A 23,014-nucleotide genomic window follows, 5' to 3' on the forward strand; every position below is an offset into this window, starting at 1 on the left:
TTTTTTTAGGCCCCCCCGAATAATTAAATTCATCTACTGTGCTGTGTGTCTTATGTCTCTTAATTGCGTGTGTTCTATGGTAGATTTGTCTGTTTTGTTGGATGAAAAACCCCAGTTTCTTGGGGGTAAAACCTTACTAGCTACGCCTGAGACCTGTAAATCTAAGCAGATGCCATTGCAGAATTTTTAGTGCTAACCCCCCCTGGAACACTTTCGCGAACCCCCAGGGGTTCACGAACCACCGGTTGGGAACCGCTAGTCTAGTGTAACACCTTCCAAATGCTTGCATGGAAAGTAGAATAGTTGTAGTTTTCTGTATTTTATCATAATAAAACGTTACAACAATGGGATAATTTTGACATCTCTGTCATTATTGTCATTACAGTCTGATCTTAATTAGTCATAATAAATTTAAAGCTGCCATTTGGGGTTGTACAATGACTACAAATGACAAAAGTTCTCAAATTCTACAAATGGCAAATTCTCAAGCCAAATCAAAGAGAACTAAATTATGTTATGATCTTTCCAGTTATCAAGTTTTGTTTTTCCTGCACAGCAATTTAGTTTTTGATTTTGGAGCTTGCAGCATCCAAATCTTAACAAAAAAAATATTTTAACTTTAAATGATAAATATATTTTTTTTGTAGCTTTAAAGAGTAGCTGACAGAACAGTCTCAACCGGCTATGATAGAATTGACACTGCCAAATTAACTAATGTTTATATAAAAATCATTAATTCGCATATGTGTTATGGAAAGATTGAATGCAAAGTCACCATTTGTTGCCATTAGCAGTGAAAGTGTTAACTTTATAATTAGTAGTGGTGCAACGTTACCATTTCTTCAAACTAGAAATTTATTTCATTAATTCATTTATTTGTATTCTTATGCACAATTTTAAATTCTGCACACTCTTAAATCTTTATGATATATATAGATCGATAGATATATTTGCTTGTTTGTTTGTTTGTTTCAGGCAGCTTACATCTAACAAAGACACAAGTGCTTTAGCACATTTCAAGCTAGATGTTGAACCAGTTGATGTGACCATTTTACAGTCAAATAAAACAAACCAGGTATTATATTTCAGTATTAGCATTAATCAGGTCAAATGATCCTGGGAAACAAACTTATTCCAGTGAGATATATATATATATATATATATATCTTTTATTTTTTTAAGGGTACAAAAAAAAAAAACCTTAAAAATGACAAATACCTCTACAATCTTGGCTAATGAGGTTTATAATCTAAGTAAAAAAACCATGCATATGTTGTTTTTTTTACTTAGGTTATATGTCTCAAAACAATTAAAATGCTAAACATATTAAAAAAAAAACAATGCATGCGTTTTCCTTGAATATTGCCAAAGTCACAAATTAGATATTTCTTTCAGTTTCAGAGAATATGTCCTCAGATGTTGCCTGATCCAGATGCAGTTCATTCATTACAAGAAGTGATCCATGTTTCGAATTCTAGACAACACGGAGATCATTTTGGATATCGATTTAACCCTCACCATTGGTATTCTCTATACTAAGAACTATAGAAGAAGAAATCCATTAACTCAATTGTTTAAATACTTCATCAGCCAGTTTGTTGTCTTGATTTACCATTGCACTGACACTGGTTTAATTTTCAACCACTTATATAATTGATGTCTGGAAAAAAGGAGAGGGAAACCAGTTTAAATTTAACCACTTTGGACAAAAATCCCATATTGCCAAAAATAGGCTTGGTGACAAAAGCAGCAGCAGATATGATGGACCCATATAAAAATATATGATTTATGAACAGGTTAAAATACTTCATAGTGGTCCTACAATTGAAGATTAAAACCAAGTCTAATTTGCACAATCAAAAAGCTTTCAAAATATTCAGCCTAAGTTGCTAATATATAAAAGAAATGATAACTTACATTCTAAGTGAATCCCCAAAATATTTTACCAAATTAGAGGGAAAAATATTAACTGACTCAATTTGATGAGTCAAACTATCAGACAAAGAAGTTAGACAGAATTTCATATATTTTTAGATTTTTTTTAGATTTCATATATATTTAGATTTTGTTGGATTTACAGCCAAAACCAAAATACCTAAATATTTCAGTAATAATTCAATTTGCATATTTACAACTATAGGAAATTTCATGAGGTTCAAAAGGCATGAGAGAGGAGAAGTAAATACAGACATCATCCACATAAGATACTATATTCGTATTAGAATCAAAGAATGATTGAAAATAAGAAAGCAGATAAGACCGCCTTGTGGAAAATCCATGTTGGTTATGAAAGTTCAGAATTCAAACTTAATAGAAGTAACTATTTTTCTGATTTGAGTAAAAAAGGCAATAAAGTAAATAAATTTTCTAGAATATAAAAATAACCAGAATACCAAACTTAACAATGAAGAGATAGCTGTATCAAATGCAGAAGATATGGCAATAAATACCACATGCATAGACAACTTCTCATTCCAATTTTTATATATTAATGAAGTTAAATATGAAAGATATGAAATAATCAGATGCAAAGGCAGACCATGCTAAATGATTTAAAAAAGAATACAATCAGGAATTAATAACTGCAAAAGAATCATTTCTAGTATCTTTAAGAAAGAGTATGAAATAGAAAGTGGCCCAAAATAATGTATGCAGGAGAATCACATCTAGGAACAGGTATGAACTATATTTCTTTAATTGCTGAGAGAAATATGCTGCATTTAGCAAAAAACTTTATAAAAACCAAAGCAAGTCACACTAGAAATGACTTAATATTTTCACAACAGATTTTGGAACCCAGTATAGACTAGTGGCAAAATTATACTTCAGTGAATTAGCCACTTGTTTTAATTTTCCTTAAAACCTCTACAATAGCAAGGTGGCAGTCAACAGACACATTGGCATAACTGTCAAAGTTACATTCATGCAGACCAGCAACAGATTTCACAGTGTTTCAACAACAAAAATACTATTGCTCTGCCAAAGCAAGAGTAATGTTTTCAAAATTGCCAACTATTAAAACCATATTCCTGCTAACAAGTATCACAGAGATCTGTTAAACTAAGTCATCAAAAAAACCAAATTTACCACAGGGGTATAAGATAAACACAGTTATCTACAAATTAGATACATCAATTCTACTTCTTGCCCCAATCACTTAAAAAGGCAAAGAGTAATGTTGATTAACAATAAAATGTTTTTGAAGAGAGAGATTAAACTTCTCCATTCCTTCTATCCACATGCCCTCACTGAAATATCTCATAGTCAAAATTGCTTGCAAGAACAGAGATCTCATTTGTAGAAAGTCATGTTTCAGTTAAAATGATAAAAGTAAAGTTAGAAGCTGATAAAATATCTGTGAAACTATCCAACTTATTTTTCAAACTTCTGATATTCTCTGGATAAAGCAGAACATTAAAGAAAGATGTAATACTTACTGAACATAAAGACAGGATCACACTTCACAGAACTAATCTTCCTGTTAATCTTATTATCCCTCCCCTTTACTTTGTACACAATATCATAATGAACAAATGCTTCAGCAAAAACAAAAACAAAAAAAAAAACTTTTGAAGGTAACTTTGGAATAGGTCTAGAATATACTATCACTAGCTGTACCCATTGCAAAAATTTCGCAGTTGGTATCAGAGTTTTTCTCTAACTGTCCTAAAGAAATGTAGTCTGTTTGATCATGAGCAGGTAAGCCAGTACACATTGGATCCTTTCTTATTTCTGTAAAATAAAACTATTCTTTCTTTTAAGGTAAGCGCTAGTAGAGAAAATTGGCCCATTCTGTAAAATAAAACTATTCGGAATATTTAATATTTTCTCCCATGTTTCTGCACACTAGGAAGAAATATCTTCCTTTTTTTGCAATTGGTAGCAGAGTTTTTCTCCTAAAGAAATGTAGTACCCATGTAGTATTGATATATACATGTAAATGTATTCAGGATTGGTCATTCAGAACGATACTGAATACATTTGCAGAAACACAAAAAGGTGTGTTTCTTCTTTGCCCCAAGGCACGTTCAACACGACCAATCAGAGTAGCATGGCGGCGAACATGTTTTCCGCATTCTGGCTGTGACATACTTCTAAATCCTTAAATTACTTACCTAAATAAATGCAAAACAAAAAACAAACTCAAAGTTGATAACTATAAAATGGTGAGTTCAGAACGTATTAAACATAATGAATGGCAATGAGTGCATGAGATTGCGTGTGCAACTTGGGGACATGTAGTGAGCTCTTTCTTTTAAGGTAGGCAATTTCGCAATTGGCAGCAGAGTATTATTATACAGGCAACCCCATATAACACAGTACTTCTGCAACACGGTTTCGCTCTAACACGATAAATTGCGACAATCCTCGCACAACGCGGTACTTCTACAATAAGGTTCCCCTCTAACATGGTTTGAGAATGCTGGAAATCTTGCATAATGCAGTATTTTTGAGCTTTTGTGCTTGGAAAACCCTGCTATTATGTTAAATGCAATTTTCAACGTTTCCATTCATTTTTGTGAATCTCCACTGTTGACTCACTAGTCGTTATCACCTCATGATATTTTTCTAAAGCACACTTCTGGAGGTCAATACCATAAAACAAAAACAATTTGCAATTTCTGGTTTATTGGTCTTTTCTGTTAGTGTAATCAACTTTCTGCCCACCTAAGAAGAAATATCTTCAATTTGAGACCACTTCCAGCCCGATCGGTTAAGCCCATCATTCACACTGACTGTCGAAAGAAAATGGCTGAATTATCTATATATTAAATATATATAGATAATTCCAACACCAGAAAACTGCCACTAGGAAAATGTCAGTTCTCTGTAGCCTGTTACAAATTTCCTCCTAATGTGCCACTGTAGCTTATGATTATTCAAAATATGATTCAAAAATGTTTTTATTTTATTCGATATTTTCATTTCATGGTTTTACTGCTGAGTTTTGTGGGTTACAAAACATAACAGCAGTAACCCTAATTTATGTTGTAGATTAATGACTAATTACTTTATAGATTATCATAGAGAGCAACTGTGAATAGCTAGTGACTGTCACTTGACAATCCATCTGAAAAGGGTCACTGAAATCCTGTCCATAACAAAGGGTTGTTGAGACCATTTCAAACTGGACTGAATTAACCAATTCTAGCAGAATTGCACTTTTTCTCCTGAGATTACTTCTGAGTTTTTCATTCTACAAACAAACTGTTGGTAATCACAGCTCACAGAAGTGATTCCCAAACTACAAATTGGGAATAAATTTTCCCAATGGGGGATTCCCCCTCTCCTGAATGTGATTTTACTTATGTTGTGAAGATTTACTGATTTGTCAGATTGGGTCACATTCTCAAAAAGGTTGGGAACTGCTGATTTACAGATATCAAATGAATACTTACAGGGGTTGCCTGGGTGGTAATCTAAAGCAATTGGGCATTTTGCCAGAACAAATTTCAGACACGCTCGCCAATAAAAAAGTGATATTTTACACAATATGTTTGTAACAGTAACCAGTTATAATTTCAAGAATGTTTTTATTTAACAAGTTTTAAATAATCATGTGAATACGTTCCAGCATTTGCATCCTAAGAATTTCCACTTTTGTGGAAATTATTTTTAAGCAAAATGCAAGAACCCCAACAAAAGTTAAGAATTTTCTACAGCTTTGAAGACTTCATGGACTTCTGTCAAATAGCCTTATGATTTGTTTTTGTTAGTTTGAAACAATGTAATAATAAATTTAGTGTATAATTAATATATACACTAAGTTGACATTCTATTAGGTACACTTACCCTTTTCATAAAATGGGACACTACTTCGGGAACAGCATCACTTGTTCACACCATATGATATGAAGCAAGTGGGCAGATTCATAGGAATGCTGTATGTGTGCAATTCAATGGGAGAATGGGTAAGGTGAAAGATTTAATTGACTTTGAATGTGGCATGGTAGTCAGCACAAGCCACACTTGTATGTTGTATAAGTGTAAAATGTGTTTAGGGTCTAACAGCACCAGGGGTTCCCCCCATCTCTGCATAGAATATATTGTCATGTGTTACAGTACGCTGTAAAGGCGTACTGTAACACATGACAGTACCAGAGATTTAAAAGTGTATGGATATTGTTGGGTGTGGTGTTGTGTACCATTGTTCATCTGGCCATTTAGCCGCTGGACCCCTGCTGAGGCCCAATGTTGCCCACACTTGGCTCCGTGGAGGCAGACCAGGTACACCAGTATTTTAAAGATGTACTCTGGCAGGTCCTGCCACCTAATTTCCTGAGATTTCGGTGGCCAGGACCTATGTAAAAAAAAAAAATGCAATTTTTGTGGGTAGGACGTAATGAGGTTAGGAGTCCGAAAGAGTGATGCACAGCTAAGCAGTTAAATTTTGATTGTGTGGGGCATAGAAGGAGTGGGGGAGAGACGAAGGCTGAGGGGGAAAAGACAAATATGGGGTCAGTAGAGAAGATGACCCCAGGTATGTCAGTGGGACATGCCCATGTCCCACCAGAGGAAAATAGGGAGGTGGAGGGGATGGGAGGAGCCGGGGAGACCATCCCCTCCCCATTGCTAGGATAGGGAAAGAACGTGGGCCAGTCCAGATTGCCAGCTGGCTATGCAGCAGCAGCAGAGCTGCAGTCATGATCAAAGAAATGTCCATTCCAGGTAGGTTACAGTATGGCTTGTGGTTTCCTCTCAGTGGAGAGGAAAGTGGATGGGAGCCCCTGCTGGGGTCCCATCTGGTGTTGTGGTGGTTTTCGAACTTCAGGTGATTACAGTCATTTCAAGTGATTTTTCTGTCATTTGTATCTGTCGCTCTTGGGATCAGGTCCCATCCAGTGACTTGTTTCAGTTGAGTAGCGTCAGGTAGTTGTTGGCACATGGCATATTGGGTACTACAGCCTTGCTGGGGACTGTATCTCAGATGTATTGAGATTGGTCCAATAACTAAATATCAGCCAGCGATCCTTTGGCTGGAAACAGCTTGTTGATACTTAGGCCAATAGAGGCTCACAAGACTTGTGCAGAATAACAGTAAGACTACAGTCATATTACAGTACAACAGTGTTTATTTTTCAAGGTTTTAAACTTTTTTGCTTGGATCGACATTCTCAGTTTCCTACTGTTTTATGCTAATAGGATGACCAGAATATGGTGAAACAGCCTGACTCCATGGACTTATCCTGTCCGTAGAGGTATTTCAGAACACAACTTGTCATACCTTGTCACAGATGAAGTATCTCAATCTTCAACTGAGATACTTCATCTGTGACAAGGAGCTAGGTTCTACTCCTGTCAGCAAAAAAACAAGAAGGATACAGTTGGTTTAGGAGTACCAACAGTTGATGCTAGAAGTTTGGAAATTTGTTGCCTGGATTGACAATCAGTCCCTACTGTTTTATGCTAACGAGATGACCAGAATATGGTGAAGGGGAAATGATCTGTCTTGCCAGCCTACAGTGCATGCTGGTGGTGCAATGTAATGGTGTAGGATGTTTCCATAGTGCACATTGGGCCCTTTGACACCAGTGGAGCAACGTTTGAATGCTACAGGATATCTGGAAATTGTTTCCAACCAGGTGTGCAGTGTATCCATCTGTGAATGTGTTTTTCCAACAGGATAATTTAGATATCTACTCACTATTAAATAGGTGTACCTGTAACTAATAAAGTGGCAACTCGTGTGTGTGTGTGTGTGTGTGTGTGTGTGTGTGTGTGTGTGTGTGTGTGTGTGTGTGTGTGTGTGTGTGTGTGTGCGCGCGCACGTGCACACATATTTATATATATTTGTTATTTTTGTAGTGTATGACGTTAGCTGCTGTTACAAAAGAAGGTATGCTTCATACATTTGAACATCGACTAAATGGGTGAGTTATTATTATTTATTTTTTTTTATTTATTTATTTTTTTTTTTTGTGACTTCGTTAATATAATAATATAACATAACAATATAATTTTTAACATACAGTGGACACCATTTATTGTGATCACTTCCGGACTCAGCTAAAGTGATAACAATAACCAAAGAAACAAGAATGCAGCTGTTCAGTATTGTTTATTAATGCACAATGAAAATGTATACATAAAAAGGTAGAAGTGACAGAAGGAAAACATTAAAATCATGCAATATGTATAATACTTTGACTGTCCACATTAAAAAATGTCATTGATAAAAATTAAACTGCCATAATAATGTTTTTGAAAATTCATTAAAAACAAATAATGAAGATGTTAAAATCAAGAATTATATAAAAGGCTTAATGCTCTACTGTAAAACAATCAGATTGGTAGTAGTACAGATAGAGAACTTTCTTTCACAGAGTAACATCATGTGGCAACCACACAAATCAAAATGAGTAACTGGCCATGCAATGTATCGAAGTTCAAGAACAAATTGGGATGTTATGTAATCACTCCACTGCACATGTATAAACTGCGATAAGGCAAAAAAAAAAGCAGTAGCATAAACCAAAACACCGATTACAATAAATAGCATTTTTTGTGTGTCTGATAAAGGACTTCATAAAAGTGATAACAGTATGCAAATTATAACTTTATCTGTGATCACAATAAGCAGCGTGCACTGTACCATTCACTTTTTGCCTACTACTGATAGAGAGAGAGAGAGAGAGATTATTTACCTTTCTTTCAATTGGGTCCCCCCCCCCCAACCTCACAAAGAGTATTTTTCCTCTTATTACTGTGACCATGAGACTTTATTTTGTTTTGTAGTGTCAGATGAACAAATTGGCATAACTTTGTAAAAAAAAAAAAATATATATATATATATATGTGTGTGTGTGTGTGTGTGTATGTATGTACACTGTCCAGTGATGGAGTCAGAACATTGACATACCTACCTAACAGTGGGTATGTCCTTCTCTTGCTGCCTGCCAGTACTGCCACACACAGCAAAGCATGGGCTCTATAAGGCCTCTGAACATTGCATCACCAGGACTGTGTCCTGTAGATCTGTGATAGTCCATGGTGGATGATCAAAATTAGTATTAGTTGTAGCAAATAATGCAAGAAACCAAGTTTATAGTGCCAGCAAAAAAAAAAAAAAAAAAACCACACACACTCACACAAGCTACCCACCACACCCATCCATCCCCTCCAAGAATTTGTCTAGTTCTCTCTGTAAGAGGAAGAATGTCATCAACATTGAGCTTACTCAATTTATTCAAGGCCTTAAATACCTCATTCAGATCTCCTCTCAAAAGCCTAGTCTCCAGATGCTACAATTTGCAGACCCTGAAATCTCTCCTTGGTAAGAGCACCCTTTTGTTCCCTTCACCAATCTCATTGCGTTTCTGCACTTGTTTCAGCAGATCTACAGCCTTCCTAAATGAGGCATCCAGACCTGTTTACAGTACTCAAGGTGTGCCTCCGTAGCCAGGTGGGAAGGAGCAGCAGTGCGTAGCACACGCTTCTTGATTAGACCGGGGTTTGAGCCCATCACCACCAAATACGGAGGATGCGGAAAGGTCAGGGAATGACCACCACATATTCCCAGAGCAATATGGCCTTAGTTGCTAATTCTCCTAAAAACCAAATAACAAACAAACAAACAAACAGTACCCAAGTAGTAGTCTAACCACAACTTTGTACAAGGGGAAAATTATCACCATATTCCCTCTACCAAAGTTCCTGTATATAATTAAAAAACCCCATGAGCTGTCCTGGCACCCTAACTGCACTGCTAAGAGAACTTCATATCTGACTGCACAATTACTCCAAATGTCTTTTTCATTTTAAAGCACTGAATTTAGTACCACATAGTTGGTATGTTAATCTAGAATTACTGCTACCCGTATGCACTGCCTTGCATTTGGCAATGTTAAGCTTCAGTTTCTCAGTCCGACTCAAACTAATTTTTCTAGATCTTGTTGCAGTAGCATACTTTGCTTACTATCATTAACCACCCTTCCAATCTTTGCATCATCTGCAAACTTAAAACATTAAGCCTGATATATAGCTGCATCAGTATCATTATCAATAAGTAGTATTATTGTTAACCAGCAAACTACACCCCTTTAATTGACTTCATTTTTAGCAAGGTTGCCTTTCTGCATATTTGTGCTCTTGCATACACAGGTACACTATTTCTAATATACCACTACCAGTGGCATCATTGTTAATTGTACAGTCTTGTTTCGTTTTAGGATTAGAAAACGGAAGTTTTAATTATAATAATACTCTAATATTAATAATACACTCGAAGAACTCTCACACAAATTCTCATTGTGGTTTGAAAACAACTGATTTGCATTCAGCGCTTTTGAGATGTGTAGCTTTACTTTTATCCTCTGCATTGAATCGATTACACTAGCCATCAAAAAAAAAAAAAAAAAATTGCCATACCTCCGCAATGAAAATATAATTCTGGAGGAACCAAACGCTCTAATTCCGAAAAGCCACATAAAGTCTATTGCGTCTATATAAAAAGATGTACCATCGTTTAATGTTAAAATAAAGGGATATATATACTTAATTCAAGTTTGTAATATAAGTTTAAAAAATATATTATAGTCTCTATAACTCATCTGGTGAGTATGGTCTTGGCAAACCCAGGGTCCTGAGCTGGATATCATCATTCTTCTCTTTCTTGCTTTCTTGTCCGTTCTTTCTCTCTCTCTCTCTCTCTCTCTCTCTCTCTCTCTCTCTCTCTCTCTCTCTCTCTCTCTCTTTCTCTCTCTCTCTCTCTCTCTCTCTCTCTCTCTCTCTCTCTCTCTCTCTCAGAGTAACACAGGAATTTTATGGCTGGTGCAACATAAGTCTCAGGCTTCCTTGCACCATATGGCTAAAAAAATAATAATAATTAATTAAGGTAGAAACCAACAATGTGCCTAGCCCTGAGCACTCTACCAATAATAATAGTCGATTAAAAACAGTATCCATTAATAACGACTCTATCTTCTCCCACTCAATCATCCCTTCATCCATAGCAATAACTTGCCCTTAATGCTATATTACTCCAATTTGTACAGCAGTCTTTTATGTGCAACAATTCAAAAGCCTTCCTGAAATCCAAATATATGATACCAGAATTATTTTTTGCATCCAGTCAGTTTGTTATTGCATCATAGTATCCAATCAGATTGGTCAGACAAGAACACCCCTTAACATATCAATGCTGTGACTCCAGTTTAATTGCATTCCTTTCTAGATGGTTCTGCATTACTTCTTTAACCAGTGACTCCAATATTTTCCATGAAACAGATGTTAACATAAAATGCTGTGATCTATTGGTCTATGTAATCCGAGAGATGTTCTGTGAGATTTATATCCGGCAAGTTCAGTAGCCAAGGTACCACTTGGTAGTCACTTTCATGTTCAGCAAGATTGGAACTTGAACAATATTGGCAATGCAGCAGGGTGCATTATCCTGTTGAAACACGCTTGTGCCATCCAGGAAGACACTGTGAAGGGGGTGTACCTTATCAGGTACAGTGATAGGTAGTTTTTAGCATTCAGATTACAGTCTAGGGTATGAGGGCTTCAAGAGATTCTCAGATAAACATCTCCATACCAATACCTGCCTGTTTCTGTTAGACCATCGGAGTGAGTGATTCCTGTCTACAGTGTGTCACCATACTTTCCATCTACTATCCACATGGAATAGTGGGAAACATGATTCATTGGAAAAGGCAACTTTTGCCATCATCAGTAGCCCAGTGATGCTGTTCATCAACTTTAGATGCCATTGGCAATTGGTGACCATAAGCTGGGTACCTCATAATGCATCTACTCCAGAGGCCCTCACAGAAGTGGGTTTGTTGAATTGTGGTCTTAGGAATACTGCTAGTTCTCCTCTGGTTAAAATCCATGATCAGGCATTTCATTGTTTTCTGTCTGTCTGTTGGCTTTCACAAGACAAGACCACTTACATTCATCATGACTATTGATAAAGCATGGACACCTGCCATTTGCCTGGAAATTGCTGCCCTGTCCACTATATATCGACTCTTGAAACACCTTAATTACATCAATCCACAAATAGCTGACAAAATTCATGGTTTTATAACACTATCAACTTTTTAACTGGCACCCGACAGTCATCCTTTTTTTGAAATCCATTGTACCACATCCCTGGTCCATGTTGATATGAATATGAATATGAATCACTTCATATGAATCACATGCCACAAACCTGTAGTATCACATTTACCAGCTCTCTCCGCAGTGCACACACCATCAGATGGAGAGAAACAGCCAATTGCTAAAACAGGAGGTTGATCATAATATTTTGACTGGACAGTGTATCCTTTTTCTAATAATCGGAATAATTTTATTGATTTAATTAGCTTTCTGTGTATTTATTATTATTATTATTTTTTTTGTTTGCTTTATTTAATTTAATTTAATTTATTTATTTTTTGGGCACAAAAACAGTTTGTTTTTAGCCCACAACACTCTTACCATTTTCTCACTATTTAATTAACAAGCCTATTTCTTTTGCTAGGCCCAGACATCTTCTGTTGACATTCTTTGTTTACACTATTCTCTCTAAACACACAGGTGCCTCCATAGCCAGGTGGGCAAGAGTGGCAGTGCATAGCACACGCTTCTTGATTAGACCAGGGTTTGAGCCTGTAACCACCAAATACGGAGGATGCGGAAAGGTCTGGGAATGACCATCGCATATCCTCGGAACAATATGGCCTTAGTTGCTAATGCTCCAAAAACCAAATAACAATTTCAAACCTTAATATTAAGGTTTGAAAATGGCAGAAGGTTATCAAATTGTAGCAGGATACTTAATGGTTTTGTAATAACTGAAAGCAAAGTGGAGGAGAAATTGTTGAAGTTAAACATAAGAAAAGAACCTGGGGTGGATGGGATCTATCCAGTTATATTAAAGGAGGCGGCAAAGCAACTAAGCAAACCCTTAGCCATAATTATGAGAGTGTCCTTGGACTCAGGGGAGGTTCCCACGGACTGGAGATGTGCAAATGTATCCCCAATTCATAAAGGTGGATCGAAGGGTGACACGAGTAATTACAGACCAGTTATTTTAACTTCTGTTCCGGGTAAAATAATGGAGTCACTGGTTAAAGATGCATTGCAGGATCATCTAGACAAGACTGCAGCAATAATTCAGACACAGCATGGGTTTGTTAAGGGAAAGTCTTGTCTGACAAATTTGATAGGATATTATGATGTGGTTACAAAGGAACTGGATGCAAAAAATAATTTTGATATCATATATTTGGATTTCAGGAAAGCTTTTGACACTGTTGCGCATGGAAGACTATTGTACGAATTGGAGCAGAATGGTGTTAAGGGTAAGTTACTACAATGGATAAAAGGATGGTTAAGTGGGAGGAGACAGAGGGTGGTAATCAATGGGTGCTGCTCTTCTTGGACTAATGTTATTAGTGGAGTCCCACAGGGTTCGGTGTTAGGTCCACTGTTGTTTTGTATATTTATCAATGATATTGATGAAGGTATATCAGGCTTAATGTCGAAGTTTGCAGATGATATAAAGGTTGGCAGGGTTGTTAATGACAGTAATGGCAGTGTGCTACTGCAACAGGATCTAGATAATTTGGACAGATGGGCTAAGAAGTGGCAACTGAAGTTTAACCTTGACAAATGCAAAGTACTGCATATGGGTAGAAGTAACCCCAGAGAAACGTACCAACTGTGTGGTACTACACTTAAGGTGGTAGAAAATGAAAAAGACCTGGGAGTAATTGTGCAGTCAGATATGAAGTTTTCTGAGCAATGCAGACAGGCTGCCAGGGTGGTCATGGGGTTTTGTCAATGATATATAGGAATTTTGCTAGCAGGGAAAAGGAGGTGATTATCCCTCTGTATAAGGCAATGGTCAGGCCACGCCTTGAGTACAGCATACAGGTCTGGAGGCCTCATTTTAGGAAGGATGTAGATTTACTTGAGCGTGTATAGAGAAGGGTAACAAGATTTGTGAGGGGAATGAAGGGATCCTCTTACCAAGAGAGGCTTAAGTTCTGCAAATTGCAGTGGCTGGAGACTAGGCACCTGTGCGGTGATCTGATTGAGGTGTATAAGGCCTTGAATGGGTTGAGCATGCTGAATTCTGATGGGATCCTTCCACTTATTCAGATTACAAACCTAAGGGGGCATAAATTCAAATTAAGAAAAGACAGATGTAGATTAGATGTGTGGAAATTTGCCTTTAGCCAGCGGGTGGTTAATTGCTGGAACAAACTTCCATCTCTCGTGGAAGTTGATAGGTTGAATAAATTTAAGGAGGAACTGGACAGGCATTTGGAGGGAATGTTGTGATTTTTTTTTTTTTTTTTTTTTTTGGCTGATGCTGCATAAGCTCATACACTTGCTTTCTTGCATCAAATGCCACTGCTACTACTGCTACAAACAAACAAACAAACATACACAGTCTTACACAGACTTTATTTATCTAATTCTGCATATTTTCCTATATCACAGCCCAGTGTAATATTTAATTGCTGGTTTGATGGTATTAATCAGTTCTGTTAAATTTATTTTATATAAATTTAATGATTACATAAGTTTACTTGCCTTCACTTTATATCTTGAACAAGTTTTATTCAATTTTATTTTCTTATGTGTGCTTGTAACAAACGAAAAGAAATTTAGCCAATATAATAAGTTCAATGTTCATTCTGTAAAATGCTGACCTATGAAGAGAAGGAAAAGGAAATTGAAAGCGCAAGAAAGGAAGATATAAAAAAATGCTAATGATTTATTTAATATAATGATATTATTATTATTAGCCAAGTGGTGCAAGGAAGCCTGAGGCTTTTGCTGCATCAGCCAAAAAAAAAATTGAGTTACCCTGAGAGAGAGAGAGAGAATCACCAAGAAAGAAGGTGCCAAGCGAACTCTGAGGCCAAGCGATCTTCTGTGCTATATCTATTGCAGTTAATAGAGTGATTTTTCTAGAGAGACTGAGTTTTCCTTGTTTATTTCGGTTTAAAAGTCTTTCTGTTAATTAGCTCTACTTTTTAAAAGTTTAAAAGGAGAGCCAGAAAAAGGAAAGTACCTTTTTTTCTTTATTATATACTAACTGTACTAACTCCTACGCTTGGCCACAAGCGTCACTGCTGCTGCCTCCCCGTGGCGGGGCCGGGTGGAAAAGCCAATTCCCCAGGACAAAAATGAGCTGAAATGGATAAAGAAAATTATGCAGCATTAGAGCTGCCGAGCTCAAATACCACAGATTGGTATAACTTGGACCAAGGAAATGCGCAAAATAAGTGCTTAAAAAAAGATAATAACCTACCGACTTTCCTCATTATCCATTCTTTAAGTAGTTTGTTATTGTTATTTGGTTTTTAGGAGCATTAGCAACTAAGGCCATAGTGCTCCGGGATATGCGGTGGTCATTCCCTGACCTTTCCGCATTCGGTGGTGACGGGCTCGAACCCCGGTCTAATCAAGAAGCGTGTGCTACGCACTGCTGCTCCTTCCCACCTGGCTACGGAGGCACCTTTTAAGTAGTCAACCGGTGAGTAAACTGTCTCCATTTATCATACAGATTTCTAGAAAATGCTGCTGGATCACCTGAAATGGTCAAAAGATTACAGTCAGGCGATTTACTCGTTGAGACAACACAGTCCAAACATTCAGAACTGTTGTTAAAGTTCACAATATTTAGAGGAATTCCTGTTAAAATCTCTCCCCACACCACCCTAAATAGTTCCAAAGGTATTACCTCTGAGTGGGATCTGTTGAATGTAACAGAAGAGGAGCTTGTGCGGGAACTGAAAGATCAAAAGGTTGTACAAGCTAAGAGAATTTTGACTCGTAGGGATGGCAATCTCGTTCCAACCCGTAGTGTAATACTTACGTTCAGTACTCCAAACTTACCAAATACTGTTAAAGCTGGTTATCTAAATTGCCACATTTGCCCCTATATACCAATTCCACTACAGTGTTATAAGTATCAGAAGTTCAGACACTCTCAGACAACATGTCGAGGAAACACAATATGCTCAAAATGTGGATCCCAGGATCACACTCAAACCGATTGTACTGCAACATCTGCACTTTGCCCTAATTGCAAGGAAGATCATCCTGCATATTCTAAAAATTGCAAGTTATGGAAACTTGGGAAGAAAATACAGAAATTTAAAGTTGAACACAAAGTGACCTATCAGGAAGTGAGATGACAAATTCTGAAAGATACTCCTGCACGCACATGTGCTAATATTACAAAGAAATATTGTTCTGTTGCTACACAAACCAATGACTCAGTTCCACCTAACACATTGCTTGCTGAATGGGCTAGGGCTCAGCTTTCAGTTCCTCAGCCATCTTTGAAGCAAAACAACAAAGACCAGACTTGTAATACCCCAATTTCCATCCCCTTTACTAGTGGTATAAAGTCCCAAAGTGAAACCAGAATGGCAAAAGCTGAATCATCTACTAAGAGCCACATTAATACTTCAGAAATGGATATAGATGACAAAACTCAAGAAGAACCTTTATTAGAAATTTATGCTGAAGAAGATATGGACACTGGACGGCCTACCTTTCCTAAAAAAGATAAAATTAAAATAGATCGCAATAAGCCTACTACCTGTAAAAAACAACCGGATCATCCTACCACTAAAACTAAATAATGCAGTGCATTTTACAATGGAATTGTGGACTACATACTAATGCAGATGAGCTATATGACTTAATTCGACATTTCAGTCCAGCAGGCATTTGTTTACAGGAAACATATTTAACTCTACAAGTGACCCCCTCAATAAAGAAATATGCTTTGTACAGGTGTGACAGGAATGCAACAACTGCAGCCCATAGAGGTGTAGCAGTTTTAGTATCCATTACAAATCCATCTGTTCAAATCCCCTTAAAAACTAATTTAGAAGTTGTTGCTGTAAGAATAGAACTTGGAATAATTTTTTCTCTTGTATCTATTTATCTTCCACCAAACCAAACTTATGTACTCAAAGATTTTGATGAGCTCCTTGCCCAGATACCACCTCCTATTTGTTTGATGGGTGACTTTAATGGTCACCATCCATTATGGGGAAGTTTGCGTTTGGATAAAAAAGGGAGACTAATAGAACCCATACTGGACACACACAATCTAACTCTGCTGAACACCGGTGCACATATTCATGTGCATTCTCCCACAGGAAATACTTTTGCCCTAGATTTGTCTATCTGCTCTCCCGCACTATACCCAAGTATACATTGGGCAGTATTGGATAATCCATATAACAGCGATCACCTTCCTATTATTTTTAGATTCCAAACTATCTTCACCTATCAGGAAACTTGCAAAAGGTGGAAATTCTCAAAGGCAAACTGGACAAAGTTTTCCTTAATTATATCTTTAGATAAACATTTGATTCAGAATCTGTCAATAGATGAAGCCACTGATCATGTCACTACACAGATACTAGCAACAGCTGATAAATCTATTCCTCAGTCGTCGACTCTTCCATGCAGGCATAAAAACTACTGGTGGAATGATGAATGTAATAAACAAAACAAGAAAAGAATAAAGCTTGGAGTATATTCCGCAAGCATCCCACTACTATTGACTTTATTATTTACAAGAAACTTAATGCTAAAGCGCAACAAATAAGAAGGAAAGCCAAAAAAGCTTCCTGGATACAGTTCGCTTCCACTATTACCAGAAACACTGATACTAGATTAATCTAGAGGAAAATCCAACATCTGAATGGCAAATATCCTTTGTCATCCTCTCCTGTATTGATCTGTAAGGGACAAGAACTGTCTTCCCCAAAAGACGTAGCAAATGCTTTTGCTGTAACTTTTGCCGAAATTTCAGCAGCAAATTCATATGATGCTCCGTTCCTACGAATTAGAGGCAACAGAAAGGCAGAAGTTAAATTCGGAGCAATATGGTCTCAGTTGCTAATGCTCCTAAAAACCAAAAAACATCAACATCAGAAGTTAAATTTCAACACCAGTCGCTCTCTTCCATATAACCAGCCTTTTACAATATCCGAGTTAAAGGAATCTCTTAACAGAGCACCCAATAGTGCAGCTGGCCCTGATGGTATTTTTTATATTATGATAAAACACTTGAATGATGCTGCTTTACAAACTCTTCTAATATTTTTTAATAGAATTTTTCAGGAACACGATTATCCTTGCTTTTGGAGACATTCACTTGTATTAGCCATCCCTAAACCAGGAAAAGACCTCTCTAATCCATTTAATTATCTTCCAGTTTCCTTAACTAGTTGTTTGGGGAAAACACTGGAGAAAATGGTTCTCAAATGGCTCACATGGTTTCTTGAGTCACATAACATCTTACATAAAAATCAGTATGACTTTCGACAAAATAGATCTGCATTAGATATGATGACTAAAGCAGAATCAAACATCAGAAATGCTTTTGTCAGAAATGACCACCTAGTTAAGGTAAGTTTGGATTTAGAGAAGGCCTTTGATACAACATGATGTTTTGGTATTCTATGGGATCTTCATGCCTTTGGACTACGAGGCAGGCTTCCCTTGTTTGTTCAGAGCTTTGTCCAGGGCAGAACCTTTCAAGTTAGTCATCTAAATGTTCTTTCTATAGTTCATATCCAGGAGGAGGGGGGTCCCTCAGGGATCTATTTTGAGTCCCCCTATTTTTAATAAGAATAAACAATATCCATGATATTCCAAGAACAGTAGAATTATATCACTATGCAGATGACCTCATGATCTCGTGCCAAGGGAAAAATATGAATTCTATCGAGAGACAACTTCAGATCTCAATTAACAAAATTGAGCTGTGGATGTCTCGCAATGGCTGCCGCTTATCAGCACAAAAATCCAGCTGTATTCATTTTTGTAAAAAACGAAAGATCCACCCTGAGCCTGAATTAAAACTTAAAATTCCACCATACCTCTTTCGAACAGTATCAGATTTCTTGGCCTAATCCTAGATAATAAATTAAACTTCGTACAACACAACACATCAGATTTCCTGGCCTAATCCTAGATAATAAATTAAACTTCTTACAACACATCACATATCTGAGAACCATTTGCTTGAAAAAGTTAAATATCCTCAGAGTACTATCATCATCAACATGGGGTGCTGACTGATATACTCTGCTTCGGCTGTATTGGGTATTAATCCGATCTCGCTTGGATTATGGAGCTTCAATCTATGACTCTGCCAGGAAAAGTGCACTAATTCGGTTAGACACTGTCCATCACAGTGCCCTAAGAAGTGCTTTAGGAGCATTCAGAACATCCCCTGTACAGAGTTTATATATAGAGGCACACAAACCTCCACTCCATCTTCAGAGGAAAATGTTGCTACTCAAATATGCAGCAAAAATATGGAGCCTTCCCTTCCATCCTATCTTGCCATACTTATTTGAGCCCCAATGGACCACCTTTTAACCAATGAAAACAAGCCAATCGGGATAAGGCTGCTACAGTTAACACAATGCTGGAATTTAGACCTGGGTAAATATCTTTCAGGAAACAAGCACACCTTGACCCTCCATGATCTGATTATACTTCAGTCTGTGATTTCTCATTCCAACAATGGGGGGAAAAGCAAGCAGCAGATCTCACCATCAGGAAGCTCCATGCTGCACATGTAGCTAAAAATTCTCGATGGTTTCAAATATATACCGATGGCTCAAAAACAATACGACATTGGGCGCAGCTGCAGTTTTGTCTATTTTTTATAGTTTTGTGTCCCTTCCAAAGGAATGCAGTGTCTATTCTGCTGAACCGTGGGTGATTAAAATAGCTCTAGATCACGTGATAAATTTGTCGATTAAGAAAACTATGATCTAATCTGATTCTCTGAGTGCAATAACAGCATTGAAAAATTCATCTAAGCCACTCCACCCCATATTGAAGCAAATCAGATCTCAGATAATTGCGTTACAAGCTGATAAGCAGTCAGTCACTTTCTGTTGGATACCAGGTCATGTAGGCATCAAAGGAAATGAATATGCAGATCAAGCCGCTAAACATCCAATCACTGCAAGCTCCTCTAACTACCAAGTGCCATATACAGACTACAAATCAGTCATAAAAAATGTGTGTGAAGTGCAATGGTTGCAAAGCTGGCAGACTCAGGGCGCCAATAAGCTGCTTCAATTTAAACACGAACCTAAGTTTTGGCTATCAAGCATGCAATCAGATAGGCAAGAGGAGGTGGTCCTGGCTAGGATGCGTATTGGGCACACGCATCTAACCCATATTTATTTACTCATGGGGGAAGATCCGCCTATTTGTGCATATTGTCAGTCTACACTTACAGTGAAGCATATTCTAATAGATTGCAATCATTATAATAATTATCGAAGCACAATTTTTACATCGCTTTCATCTGAAAAAACCTTTAACATTACCTCATCTAATTGGAGACGATGCAAATCTAGCCAAGTTCTTTGTTTTCTTGAAGCAGACACGATTATTTATCAGATTTTAACTGGTAATTGCGCTACAGAATAGAATCAGGCACAATATGGCCTTAGTAGCCTTGTGCCATTAACCAACCAAGGAAGAGAAGAATGGTGATATACATCTCAGGACCCTGGATGTGGCACCTCCGTAGCCAGGTGGCAGGAGCAGCAGTGCGTAGCACACACTTCTTGATTAGATCGGGGTTCGAGCCTGTGATCACCAAATACGGAGGATGCAGAAAGGTCAGGAAATGACCACCGCATATCCCCGGAGCAATATGGCCTTAGTTGCTAATGCTCCTAAAAACTAAATAACAAACAAACAAACCCTGGATGTGCCAAGCCCATACTCACCAGATGTTGAGCCCCTGGTGAAATATAATACTGATTATATATAATACAGAATACCAGCATTGATATATAAATACAGTTACAATGAGAATATTGTTCAAATTTTGCTATAATGTGATATACTGGTGATACTGCAGATAAGCAATACTTTTATAAAGCCTGGGTGAAAGTTAATGGTTAGAATTTCGATGCTGGGAAGAAAGCCAAATGGAACACCATAGCAAACTTCATCAGGGAACCACAACTGTAATGATCCACTGGGCTCATAATATTTCTTACATTTTTGCCAATGTAAGTAGATCAAAATAGAAAATTAAGAAAACTAAAAAAAAACAAAATACTATGATTTTAGAATATGCATAGACAAAAACTGAGTATTCATAACTGTTATTTTCCTTTCTGATTTTTCAGGTTCCTTTAATTTATTGTATTCATTTATGTAATCACAAATAGTTATAATTTGCTAATTTAATTGCATAATTTTTCCACACTACTTTTGTGAGGGGTCACCTTTAGCAAAATTTCTAAAAAATTCAGTTATTAATTGCAACAGAGATTTCCTGGTAAGTTGACATCTCTGTGCATCATGCTGTACATACTGCTGAATTGCTAAAGGCTTATTTTTTTTATTGTTTTTTTTTTTTTTTTTAATATTGCAAAATTTGACTTTGCATAAGATTATGCAATTAAATTTACATTTTGTATGACTTTTTTTTTTTTTTCTTTTTCTAGAGAATTGATTACATAATCTCTCTATGTTTACTTTTTCTTACATGTAGTTAATTCTGGGTTCATTTCATTCCATATCCATCCAATTCCATAAATCGACATTATAGGTTTCTTATTGCATATTAGTGATCTAACTGTCATTAAAATATTTTGTCTTGAAATAAATATATGTTTCAACCTTTATATTAGTATTTTCTTGAAACTTACTTCTGTATCAATTTTCACCAGGATCTTGTTTTCATTTTAAATTCTTCACATTATATATTAATCTCTACCTGGATTTGTCTTTTATATTACTTTTACTTAAATCTAATTTTTGCATCTGGCTTCCATATAAAGTTTATTACTTCCTACATTGCTCTCACTGTCATGTTTTTGTTCCACTGTACACTGCTTGGATGGACTCCCATAGATCCATGCCTTATCACAGTAGGAATATTTGCACAGGGATGGTTAAGCTGAGAACTATGCCATCGGGAGCTTATACTCCTATCAGGGTCACCTATGATGGACATATCAAAGATAATGATAAGACACCTGACATATCAAATGTGTCTTTGATATGATGGACATATCAAAGATAAGACATCAGACTAAATTAATTCAAAATCTGCCGACCCTCACTGGACTAGCGGCAGATTATGGTCCATTCCCTCAACATAAGAAACACTGGGCTCGATCAGGCTGCCTTTGAACTTTAGACATTGGAATGCTTAACATTTGGTCTATGAGTACAGATTCATGTTTAGAACTATTATAAGAGCACATCAGTTGGGACATCATCAGTTTATGTGAGATTCAAAGAAAAGGTGAAGATGTGGTCAAACTAGATGGACGTTGGCTGTACCACAAAGGAACAAAGAATGGATGGTGTGGTGGAATTGGGTTCTTGATCAACAAGACTAGTGGATTCAACCATAAAAATAGAAAGTATTACTGAAAGAATTGTTTGCTGTGCTATTAAGCTAAATAGTCTATTATTCAAACTTATGCTCCTACAAACAGCCATAGTGATGATGAAGTTGAAGAAATTTGTGAAGATGTATTGTGCCATTACAAACAGGATGGCTACCATTATAAAATTGTAATGGGAGATTCCAGTGCTAGAATTGGTAAGGTCCAAAATGGGGGAAGATCTGTCAGCCCGTATGGAACTGGAAAAAGAGTTGATAGAGGCAATCTATTAATTTAATTTACAGAGAAAAAATTTGTTCATCATGAACTCATTTTTCAAGAAAAATGCCAAATGAAAATGGATGTGGAAGAGCCCTCTTGGAAATGCCAGTGAAATTGACTTTATACTGAACAACAAAACTGTATTCACTGACTGTTCATTCTTGAAACATTTGAATGTTGGAAGCAGCAACCATCAGTTACTGAGAGCAAAAATAAAAATTGATTGCAAGAAAGAACAAAAGAAATTGGTCAAGTTAACTAAAGTTAAGACTATCAACACTAACCAACTATTGAAAAATCATCAGAACTTTGAACTAGAGCTGTCCAATTGTTTTCATGTGCTGCAAGACCATAAGGAAGCACATGAAAGAAGT

At 36.8% G+C, this 23,014-nt stretch overlaps 1 protein-coding gene across 2 annotated transcripts in view; it reads left to right on the forward strand.

The window, feature by feature from the left end:
• Positions 1 to 23,014, forward strand: part of LOC150084591 (WD repeat-containing protein 43-like) — a 168,738-nt gene that overhangs the window by 65,700 nt on the left and 80,024 nt on the right. For both annotated transcript variants that reach the window (XM_090375342.1, XM_090375343.1), the window contains exons 6-7: positions 976 to 1,075; positions 7,807 to 7,871. In XM_090375342.1, coding sequence (XP_090231468.1) covers positions 976 to 1,075; positions 7,807 to 7,871 — 165 coding nt within the window. The remainder of the gene's footprint in view (positions 1 to 975; positions 1,076 to 7,806; positions 7,872 to 23,014) is intronic.

The sequence above is a fragment of the Mastigoproctus giganteus genome, chromosome 6, assembly GCF_048544385.1.
Source record: "Mastigoproctus giganteus isolate SK-2022 chromosome 6, ASM4854438v1, whole genome shotgun sequence".
NCBI lineage: Eukaryota > Metazoa > Arthropoda > Arachnida > Uropygi > Thelyphonidae > Mastigoproctus > Mastigoproctus giganteus.